Genomic DNA, 12434 nt, shown 5'->3' on the forward strand with positions numbered 1-12434 from the left:
AAATCACTCAACAGCTTATGTGTGTTCTTGCATCCAGAGTCTTGATCAACCTATATTAACACTCTCCTACCATTGAGTTCCTCAGCAGAAACACAGTCACATCCACAAAGATGGGACTAAACTCACAGAGATCATGTCATGATTTGGTATGATACTATACATGTACCATGTATACAAAGTTTTAACTCAGCTCACAAGGAGCTATAGCTGCTTATTAAGTGCCCATCAAGTTATAAACACATTGGCATAAAGCTTTTCTCAACAGCATACCTCATATTAGGAAGATAACGATGACAGACTAAGGTGCTTGGTTCTAGTGTTTATTGTCTTCTGTATTAACCTACATTCAAATAATTTGTAAGGTCCATGAGATGGTCTTTTCTGATATGAAGACAAACATTGTCAATTCCACACCATAGCACAACAAATAGACCTATGCTGTGTTGATGGCTTAACATGCAGGCCTATGCAGTTCTGGACACATTCAGACTGTTTCACCACAAAGTTAGCCTATAGGCATCAGCAGAGAAAATAGTAAATAAGAAAAATGTTCTATCCATAGGCTATATGTTTATAAGCCTAGTTGTGCAGGGTAACTAGACGCGAAAAAGACCTGCTGGGCACGTTATTATGTAGAATGCAATTTCTATGTTTGGGTAGCCAGCAGGTCTATGTGGAACGCTTTTTTCTGATTCAAGGCTCTCTCCCTAAACTTCAGCGTGTGTTATCTCTCCTATATGCCACTTGGTGGTGTTCTTCAAAATCAATGAATGAAGGTATTAGAAAGCCTGCGCAGTGGCACCTCGGGCTGACCTCGACTCAGTCACCCCTCCCCCACCCCTTCCCCATCCATTCCGTTCCCTCTCCTCCTCCTCTCCTGTCTGCGTCGTTTCAACCCCAAACCTCTTGACTCCCACAATTTTAGATAGCGCTGTCCGCATGAGCACCGCCTCTGTCATACAAAATCTTTGGAGTCTGCAAGGCAATGTTATCGATGACTGCTATCTTATTGAACAGTGAACTAGATGGGGTTCCGATCGTTTATGCCGATTATTGAAATGGGTTTGTGTTATTATCTTATTATTTGTGTTCGGTCGGGAATAGCGGCTCGTTCTTCACGGAACGTGTAGGGTAACAGTCTACATTTTTGGTCTATAGTTCTTTAGCTTATTATTGCTTTTATGTTCAGGTAATTAGACGACTTGTCTTTTATTTTTTGCTCGGGTGTCTTTTCTGAGTATCCCCGGTTCTAGGTACAATTTGCATGCAGTTTCACAAAATATAGCTACGCAGATTATTTTACGAAAGGGTTGTTTTGTAATTTCCCGTCGTTGACAAACACCGCATTCTGATGTCCGTGGAGTAGTGTAGAATGAGCTCCTCCTCCTGGCTATATTGAAAATTGCATGCAGGCTGCACGGAATTCAGATTAGCGTAGCCAGAGCATTCAATGCATAGGGTTGATCCTAAAGATCACATCACAGTTTATGTCTACAAGGCTTTGTTTTTCTGAATTAATTCAGACTACTGTATGATTGTCCCATGTCTCTCGTGTGTCCTACCGTTCTCTACTATCACTTGTTAAGAAGGCCTTGCAGAGGACAAAAGCCTCTCTGGTTTTGCATCGTTTTCAATCTAATATTGGTCAAATGAGATTCATTTTCACTTTCAAAATGACAAATGTAAAGGCACCGACTGACAACTTCCCCAATCTAATAGAGTGCTAAAATGTCACTTAAATCAGTTATTGAGGGTTTTGCACTAGGCTTGAAGCAACCTACTCGCTGTAGCCTATATCTTAGGCCACAAGTAGCCTATTCGAGGGGGGAACTTCTCAGCAGACGCTGAGAAGCCGATTTGGTATCGGTCCTGTTGGTTGTGAAGAGTGAAAATTACTCAGCAATTTGTGAAAGGGGACGGACTATCAGACACCCGCTGTCCAGCCTCACTGACAATGACAGTGCAGAAGGCGGGTAATTTGCATAGCCAAACGATTCAGCGAAGCGGCTGTAGCCTAAGCACTCATTTTAAAGCCCTCAACGAGAGTGAAGAGAAAACGTTAATTTCACGTTACACCGAAATATAAAGGCTCTCGGACGACAACGCAAAAAGAAGGAAATCCACTGCTTCCTCTCAGATTAATGGCAAAATGTGCTGTCCTTGGTAAACCTTACAAGGTAAAGTAAAGATGATGATATTGTTAGAGAATGCTGTGGACTGCACACAGGTCTGGAAACTAAAAATACAATCCTCACTTACACTTCAAACCTATCTGGTTCATATTTTATGCGGCCTACTTAGTTATCATAAATTAAATGTGCCGTTTCGCATCTTATGTCAATGCAAGGCCTGCTTGGACTGCATGTTTCCTTGAATAAACTGAAATACCCACACCGTATGTTCAGTAGGGCTAGAAAGCACCTTCACATATTTCTTTAGTAGGATAATAAAAATAAAAGGGTAAATCTATATCTATCAAAGAAAGACAATGGACAACAGATTGGTATGAGTTGGTGTTATAAAACGAATTGAAATAAAAAGAAAAAAAACTACACATACATTTACATTTGCCATCGTCTATTCCTGGAGTCATTCAGCTAGAACAGAACTTCGGCATTAGCCAGGTTGATTGTGAGACATAAGTCGGTACAAACATATCTGGCTAAAGCTGAAATGCTAAAACACAAAGGCCATCACTGAGCGTAGGCTCACAAATGAAAAAAAATATACCAAAGGAAATTGGCCTTTTAAAATCCACCTTATCTGAACTCAGTGAGCAAAAGAATAGTATGAGGTCAGTTGGTGTGTTCACCAACAAGCCTACATATATCATTTATAGCAGATCATATCTGAATGGGTACACCCACATAAATAAACAAAACAATATGGTATATTTTACCACACATTATTGCGCAGCTGAGGAACTCAAAACCTCCTCGAAATGCAAGACACGCTCACATACAAAAGAATGTCCGGGCCGATCGGGCTTCTCTAAAATACACTCTTTCCACGGGTGGTGCCAATGGATGGACTAACTGAACAGGGTTGAACACGGGAGACTTGATTTGCCGAAGGGGTTGAGGTGGCTACAGAGACCGAGCTGTCAGAGTGTTGCTTGGGTGCTACTGAGATGAGTTTGAGCGTGTGGAAGGCCGACGGGCGACGGGGCATCTTTCTCTGCGGGGGCTGCTCTTGTGCCCCCGACATAGGCACTGCCATCTTGGGGGTGGGGGGGGGCTCAAGACTTTGTGGGCTGGATGGAGAGTAGGCTGCCGAACTTGAAGTGCTGGATGACGGGGAACTTCTCAAGACACTGCAGAGGTGGAGAGGTACAAGTGTTAAGACATTTACATTTAGTCATTTAGCAGACGCTTTTGTCCAAAGCAACGTACAAGGGAGAGAACAGTCAAGCTAAGAGCAATAAAACCTGGTGTGACAATAAATACTGCTTTTTTTTTTTTTCAAGAAATAGAAAACGTCATAGAAAGAAAAAGAAGTGCGGGACAGTCACTGCTTAAGTGCAAGTTAAGCCAAGGTGCCAGTTAGCTTAAGAGTGAGCTTCTACCCAACAACACCTACAATCATAGATTTGTGAAAGCCAGCTTTTTTTCAGGACAAGATTGTCACGCTGTGGAAAAGGTTTTTGGTGATGGCATCAATTCAGTCATATAAAGCAACCTCAGAGTTTTTCTCTGCATAAATGTTAAAGGGGAGCATTCATAGTGTATTTGTGTATTCAGATACACTTCCCCTTGAGTCGAAGGCTAAATTCAATGATCACCGCTAAAGATGGTGTAGGAGTTAAGTCTTTACTCAGAAGAGGCAACATAGGGACTCAAGAAGTAAGACTAGCGCAGACAGATTCCATACTGGAGACAGAGGCAAGAAGGAGGGAAAGAGAAAGGGGGAGCCAGAGAGAGAATGTAGAGGAAAGAAAGGGGGAGGGGCAGTGGGGGCTATGTGGGGGGAGGGGCAGACAGCCTGGCCCCTCTGCGCTACCTCCTATCTACCAGAAGGGAAGGAGAGGGGGCTTCACCCAACGAAACAACACAGGATGTGGGCTCGGGAGAAGGGGGTGGGGCCCTCAACTCATTCCCTCTCTCTCACACACACGCACACCGACACACACACACGCACACTGACACACAGAGAGAGACACACACACACACACACACACACACACACACACACACACACACACACACACTGACACACACACAGAAACGGAATTTAAAAACCTGTGTTACCCCTGCTTAAACAACCATTACAAAAACTGCAGTCAAATACTATATCCTAAGACAACACCACACTGCCTTACTAATGATAACACAATCAGTTATGGATAGGTTTTTTCTCTCCAAATAATCACTATTATATATATATATATATATATATTTATATATATATGTATAATTCACTTAAAAAAAATAAAAACACCCATCTAAAGTAGATGAAACACAGTAGATTGACCAACATCGGTGACATACTAATGTTAGTGTCAGCCAGGCTGAGGCTACAAACTAGCACAGCCCTTCTGTAGCATACTGCTCCTAGTGCTGGGAGTGCAGATACAAAATGTTGGGAATCACATCACAGATCTTGCCATGATTTGGTATGATACTATACATTGAAAGTTTTAACAAAGAGCTATAGCTGCTAATTAAGTGCCCATCAAGTTATAAACACATTGGCATAAAGATTTTCTCACTCTCTCAGTGGCCCCCTGCCATGTCAATCATAGGAGCCAGTTAGCAGCTATTAGTTAAACCACATATGAGGTTAGTGTATGACAGAATCAGTGAAGGCCGGCCGCTGATCAACTTTGTCCGCACCACAGCTAATTAGGAAGAATGCTAATGCTAACAACGTCATGTCAAAATATTACATGCACATATGACCAGGAGGTTTGAATTCCCCTCCGAGACAGAAAACATTACACTACAGATCTGTAGGGGGCGACATAATCAAAGATAACACTGGGCTCCAAAAGAAACAGTAAGGGCCGGATATCATAGCTGTAGTCAAAACTCCGGCTTGCAAAAGTGGAGCTGTACAAACCTCAGCTTTGTACATTCTGATGAGGCCTTGGTTGACTTTGGACCAGGTGGGTACAGCGCTGATGTTCCAGAGCTGGTTGGAGTGCTCAGCAAACGGGCCAGTCTTCATCTGCGGGGGGGGGGGGGGGGGGGGGGGGATGATTAAAACATGTCCTCTGAATTTTACAGCCTAAATGTGGCTTTCAGCTGACAGTAGAGCACATTTCCATGGCAGGTGGAGAAAAACTGGTCAGGAAGGTGCCTAGATAGATTGCATCACACACACACACACACACATTACATATATATTACACATACAACCAGAAAACCCTGGCCTACACTCCCTTAAAACTGAAACCGATTCTCAAGCACAACTCAATGCTTGAGGTCAGCATGGGCTCCTGCATGTTTGACTGTATGGTGTTAACAGTATGCTCATCTAAGCTCCTCAAATTAACTTATTTTAAGTGCCGGTAATTGCACTCTGTACATTATAGGAACAGGACTTATGTGTGAGAGAGTGAATGAGTCCATGTGTTAGAGATAGTGAGAGTGAGAGAGAGAGAGAGTGAGAGAGAGGGAGAGAGAGAGAGAGACTGACTGAGAGCAGGGAGGAGGGAAAGCCAAAGGATGTCTTGGCTGTGCCCTTAAGAAAAGGCACTTCATGAATGGCACTGCTGTGCAATGCTGCTGCTCCACAACTCCCCCCCCCCCCACGCACCGGTTCCCAGCTCGGCCCCCCAAGAGAGCAGCCTGTGACCCAGGCTGGAATGCTGAAAGGACAGCCCTCTTCCAGCCGGACTTTCCAGAGCGGTAGAGGAAACCGGAGGGGAAGGAAGGCAAGGAAGAGCGAGTGAGCGAGCGGGACTGAGCAACAAAGAGAGCCAGAGAGGGAGAGAGGGGGGAGGGAGGGAGGGCAAGCCATGGGGGAGGGGTGGCCCTTGGGGAAGGAGTGATTCACAACAGCATGTGGGGAAGGAAATGACTCATGTGAGCAGAGTGCTCCACACATAACCTCAGAGAGTGGGGGAGAGAGAGAGAGAGAGAGAGAGTGGGAGAGAGAGAGAGAGAGAGGGAGTGGTAGAGAGAGAGAGAGAGGGAGTGGGAGAGAGAGAGAGTGGGGGGAGAGAGAGAGAGAGTGGGAGAGAGAGAGAGAGAGTGGGGGGAGAGAGAGAGAGAGTGGGAGAGAGAGAGACAGAGAGAAGGAGAAAGAGAGAGTGGGGGGAGAGAGAGAGAGAGAGAGAGAAACACACGTAGTGCCTGTGTGAAATAAAGTGACATGTGTGTTTTGTGTGTGTGTGGGAGTGTGAGGGGTATGTCTGGGCAGTTATGTTGAGTGCAGTGCACTGAGGTGAACTGAGGAGAGGAGAAGAAGAAGAAGGCATGAACACCACAGAAGAAGAAGAAGGCATGGCCACCACAGACACTTAATAAGAGAATCAGAGACATGCTCAAAAAAGTAGGCCCACACAGCAGAACAGTCAGAGGAGGAGAGGAGACAAGCTTGGGAAAGGGGAGATAAGTGTGAGAGAGAGACAAAGACAGGGAGAAAGAAAGGAAGAGAGACAGAATGCGGGACAGGCCTACAACGTAAGGATGGAAGATGAATTGTGGTATGCAGCTAGTGTATGGGTCCTGCAGCAAGAGAGTCAGTGAGTGAGTGTCAGTGAGTGAGAGGTCAGTGAGTGAGTGTCAGTGAGGGAGGAAGGAAGGAAGTGGCCGGTGAGCGAGTGAGGGAGGGAGGAAGTGGCCGGTGGGGAAGGGGCCTGTGAACGCAGCTGCACTCAGCTCTGCTGCCTCACTTCTGGGGGAGGAACAAGGAACCAGACACCACATCGTGCTTCCTCCTCCACTCCTCTCCTCATCTGCACAATCACTTCCCAGTCTCCATCTAAAAAACCTACAGCCGTTCTAATGGCTACCATCTATGATTCTTTTTTTTTTCTTTCTTTTAACAGTGGTCATTTTGTTACGACACATGAGAATTGAGAACCTTACACACTTTTGTTTGCAGGGAATTTCCCACATTTGGGGATTACAATGACAAATATTTACAACCTGTAACTCTGTTAATCTTTGTCTACACAGTTTCAACTCTCCAGCAGCCAAGACATTAACAACCACTTCTGCTCCTCACACCAAACTCACTTCGTTTATAAATTTGATGCACTCCAGAAATATGTAGTCCTTGTGGTGCTCATTCACGGCCTTATCATCCACAAAGTGCCTGGGCTCCAGTGTGGGATGGTCTGACACACAAGAGAAAAAAAAAAAAAACAAATGCAACTACATCATACGTCCACAAGATGTCGCCCTCTCACCTCCACTTCCACAAGCATCACTGTTAAACCTAAATATTCTTATCACTTAACCCGGAATATAGCATGTGTTGGTATTCATATAACTATCGAGTTCTGCACATGTGTGCTTAATATTAATTCTGCACAGATTCTTTATTACATCATATAGAGTGTTTTCATGTCAGTGGGTTTTGTGAATGATGCAATTCAGACAACTATTGTGAAAGAGGCATCACCTCTTGCAGTCGAGATTGAGAGTAATATATACAAATCTAACGGCCAATGGGAAATGTCTTTGCAAAATAGGAAGAAATGTATAGACTGTGAGGCCTGTACTTAAAGCAGCGGTTCCCACAATATTCATGAAAGTGTAGAATTAGAAATAGATTAGGATTTTTGTCATTTGGCAAGCAGTTTTACACCAAATCCATGGTATGTATGTATGTATGTATTCACACTTCTAACTTGTGACCTTGAGGTGAAATGTTGTGATATTATAGTGGGGTGAATAACAAGGATTTCATGGTTCAAAAGTAGAAGCACAGGAAAGCAGCCTTTGGAACCCTAACAACCTCACAACAGCACTCTTCAGGATGAACCCTGTTGCCCACCTTCTAACTACAGCAGCACTCTTCAGGAAGGAGATGGAAGAAGCAGGACACGCATGTAGATTCACCTTACCTCCTGCGTCACACACAGGACTCTGATTGATGTCTGTGCTAGATGTCTGTGCTGGCTGGGTGTCTGTGCTGGCTGGGTGTCTGTGCTTGATGTCTGTCTGCACTGGATGTGTCTGTGCTTGGTGTCTGTGCTGGATGTCTGTCTGCGCTGGATGTGTCTGTGCTTGGTGTCTGTGCTGGGTGTCTGTCTGCGCTGGGTGTGTCTGTGCTTGGTGTCTGTGCTGGATGTCTGTCTGCGCTGGGTGTGTGTCTGTGCTGGCTGTCTTACCTACGAGCTGGGCGCTTCCCCAGATGAAGGGCAGAAACTGAAAGTCATCGAGTCCCCAAACGCCCTGACTGCCAGCCGGCTCCATCCGGTAGGTCTTCTGCAGCTTCCGCATCACTCGGAGATATCTAGAGCCGTGGCAATAAATCAATCAGTCAATCAATCAGAACGTGCACTCATAGCCTTATTGACTCCAAGCCAATGACTAACTTTCCCCCATTATTTGAAACAACAATTCGATTTGAGGGGCCAAAAGTAAAACTTCTACATAACACCAATGTATTAAATGAGAGAAATACCACATGTCATTCATCGGGTAATTGGGTTCACAACCTCAAAACTCAAGCATGCACACATGCAGCCTTGACTGGTCCCCAAACACAAACCTGTCAAACACTTGGAAAATAATTGCCAGCTGGTCATCCACGCGCAGCACTCCGATCTTACACAGACAGCAAAGGAACGCCGCGAAAGCTGCCTCATGACCTGTCACACAAGCAGCAAAGCACAGACAGTGTCCATTACAGCCCGATTAATGAAGCTCTTTTATTCTGAACTAGAGCCACAGAGTCTACCCGTTTGAGCTCATGGTTTAACTAACTCTAGTGGCAAAATTAGACCAGACACTCTGGAGACCCAATAATGATAGGTAATTATCGCAAAAACATAAACGAAAAATCTAATTCCATCTCCAATTTTCTGGCTGCGCTAAATTACACGACTTTGGTTTACTGCTAATGATTCAGCTTTTTTTTTTTTGCAACTTAATTATAAACAAAATTAGATCTCAAAACACAACCATAAGCACTTCTTGAGATTGGTTAATTTGTGCTTCAACAGCTCCCCCTAGTGGCCATGAGCACACCTGACCCACACGTCCACAGTGTCTTACCTGTGCCATAATCTATTCTGGTGGAGTTCCCCACCGCCTCCTTCAGATAAACAGCTACCTCAGGAACCGCTGCCTTTCTGTCTTCAGGGATCAGCGTAGACACCAAAGCTTCGGCCTCCTGCATGAACACACCCACAGCAAACAAAGTTCTCAACGAAAGCTTAGACAGTCGCATATGTGCGGACCTTTTTTTCTCTCTCTTTTTGTCAACTGAACACAATAGAACATCAAACTTTGTAAGCAGACAAAATGCCTCACATACTACTATGAATGATCTCTTAACGACTTATTCTATATTTCAATTCTGCCATCCAAGCAGTAACGTTGGAAAACAGACCCCCACCTGCTCTAGCTTGGCATACCAGGTCCTGTATGCTTTATTGCCAAACCGTGAGGGCTGATCCATAGGAGGCGTCTCATCGATCCACTGATCCAAAGTGTTCAGCAAAGACAGAAGCTTCTGTATTGTCTGCAAAGAAGGTTAAAAGGCACAATCAGCCAAAGATGCAAGAGAAAAACACTGCTGACTTTAAATAATAATAATAATACTAAACTTTATTGATATAGCACCTTTAATGCAAAATAATGCAGCTCAAAGTGCTAAAGTGGACTGGTCATCATACAGGAACAGGAAGATGGAGAGAACTATGAATACAGGCATATGGGCAGTGGCATAGTGTGTTACCTCAGATATTTTGTATTCACATGAAAGTTTCTTTCCCTTAATGCCTTCGTTCAAAGACAGAACAAATCCCATGTAATCAGCATAAGCCTTGGAGAAAATAAAGAATGTTAAAATTATTTTAGAACATTACAGTATTTTAAAAAAAGGTCTAAATAAAATGTGCAACATAAGTGAGTCCTCTGAAATAATCTGGGTATTTTGGTTATTAATCATCATATAAAGTCCTTCATCCAAATAGCAATAACTGACAAGCAAGTACTGCATGAACTTGCTTTCACACACACACACACACACACACACACACACACACACACACACACACACACACACACACACACACACACACACAGTGGCTGCGCTGTAATTTACCATCTCCCATCAGTGACAGCTCTCCACTCCCCACTGGAGCACTCAGCTCAGAGGAGAGGATGCTGCCTCTGCCAAGGGCTGTATTAGGCTCAACCTCATGAGCGCTCAGAGAGGAAAACACACACACAGGCACGCAGGCACGCAGGCACGCACGCACGCACGCACGCACACACACACACACACACACACACACACACACAGGCACGCAGGCACGCAATGGAGCATCACTAACACTAACATCATGGAACATCACTGAAGACAGAATGGTGCTATTTACCTGCAAGGGCTTCCATTTCCCCATGTCAGGGACCATGCTGATCTCTTAACACACACACACACACACACACACACACACACACACACACACACACACACACACTGAAGACAGAATGGTGCTATTTACCTGCAAGGGCTTCCATTTCCCTATGTCAGGGACCATGCTGATCTCTTAACACACACACACACACACACACTGAAGACAGAATGGTGCTATTTACCTGCGAGCGCTTCCATTTCCCCATGTCAGGGACCATGCTGATCTCCTTCTTGGGGATCATGAAGTCGAAATTAAGAGGGATGAGAGGGGTGTCATCTTCAGGGGAGGAGCCTGAGAACGAAAGAAAAGCTGTCAGTATTCAGTAACTTGATTGCATTGATTTAGTTCTTGTATCTAATGAAACTTGTGTGATAGCAACATTGCGCTCTAAATGCTCTGTGATGCCCTGTTGTCATGTGATGCCCTGTTGACATGCGTTATGTGATGCCCTGTTGTCATGTGATGCCCTGTTATCATGTAAAATGTATCTATTTCACATTTATGGAACGTTTACTTATTTATCTATCTATGTCTATGTCTCTTTACAAGTATTTGTAACCCCCCCCCCCCCTTTTTTCTTTCTTTCCTACTGTGAGGCGCATTGTGTTACCTTTGTGTATGAAATGCGCCGTACAAATAAAGTTTGATTTGATTTGATTTGATTTCTAAATGATATGAGGTAATGAAACCCAAAGCCACTGTTACATGAATGTCCAACAGGGAGGCTGGAGGTTGTTCCTCTGTCATTTGCTGCCTCCAAAAACCCCTTCAAGCAAAAGTACCATGATGTCAAATGTTGGGCGAGGTTCAATTAATTGAGCTCTGAATGAAAGGACATATTTCTATTCCTTTCAGAGTGTCTTATTTCTAAATGGTGCATTACTGCACCCACGTCATGGCATGCATTGACAAATTGGCTATAATGTGCAGAATGACAATCGCGTACCCTTCAACTACTCAATATGGGCCAATATTGCAATATGTGGATTATTTCTGGTTCACTTTTGCAAGCTCAAATGTCTCTCCACAACAGAAGCTACCATACATTGAAGCGCACTCATTTCAAAACAAAAACAAAACACAACGAATATAACCAGCAGGCAGCTAGCTAGCCTAATAACTATTTCATTATCTACATGCCATTACAGTGAGAAAACCATTTGCATTCCTAAATGGGCAAATTAAATGGCGAATCGGATTAGCATGGAACTTTATTGACCTCCACAACCATGGCCCTGACCAATAGGATAGCATTAAAGGGAGATCAAAAAGTGGGGGGAAATCTACAAAACAGCAATCGAACCTATTAGTGACGTTAAATCCAAGAGTCTTGTCACATTGCTTCACAAGGGCTCTTCTTTTCGACATTGTTCAAGAGCTTCGCAAGCAAACACACCGGGTAAACGATTCCCAACGCACAGCACCAAACTTTGCAAAAACTAGTCAGCTAACTAGCTATCCAGCTAGGCAGCCCTGTTCTGTTGGTTCAGATATGTTAGCCATCTGGCTAGCGATGCCGCAAGAATGGATGAGAGTGATGGAGAAACAGCGCTTTCTTTTACTCCTGTCAGTGTCTAGCAATCTAAATGCAGCCTACTATAAAACAGACATAATACATGGGAAACACAACATGAAAGCCGAACCTTCTAAGTGCAAGATATGTGTAACTTATGTCGGTTACCTGACTGCTTCTCAGTCTCCGCCATGTTTATTTGAGGAGAGGGGTGTGTCTGACGTCACCTTTCAACTTTCACCCTTAGCGCGAGAGGACTAGACAAACAGAAATATTTACTACAGTCAAATATGATATTTGCACAAAATAAATTAATAAATCTGACCTGTAATGATATTTGATAGACTGTCCTCACACTCTGCTGTAAAATACGCCCAG

General features: G+C 44.1%; 1 protein-coding gene across 1 annotated transcript; it reads right to left on the bottom strand.

Moving 5' to 3' along the window:
• Positions 1-2506: 2506 nt before the first annotated feature.
• ptpa (protein phosphatase 2 phosphatase activator) lies at positions 2507-12254 on the bottom strand. The gene is made up of 10 exons (XM_080841598.1): positions 12225-12254; positions 10725-10834; positions 9859-9945; positions 9517-9642; positions 9174-9291; positions 8668-8767; positions 8285-8409; positions 7185-7285; positions 5059-5166; positions 2507-3313 (listed from the first exon to the last, which is right to left on the bottom strand). Exons 1-10 carry the CDS (start codon positions 12247-12249, stop codon positions 3239-3241), a joined length of 975 nt encoding a protein of 324 aa, XP_080697724.1. The 5' UTR covers positions 12250-12254; the 3' UTR covers positions 2507-3238.
• Between the last annotated feature and the right edge of the window lie 180 nt (positions 12255-12434).

This window comes from Sprattus sprattus (genome assembly GCF_963457725.1).
Source record: "Sprattus sprattus genome assembly, chromosome: 7".
Taxonomy (NCBI): domain Eukaryota; kingdom Metazoa; phylum Chordata; class Actinopteri; order Clupeiformes; family Clupeidae; genus Sprattus; species Sprattus sprattus.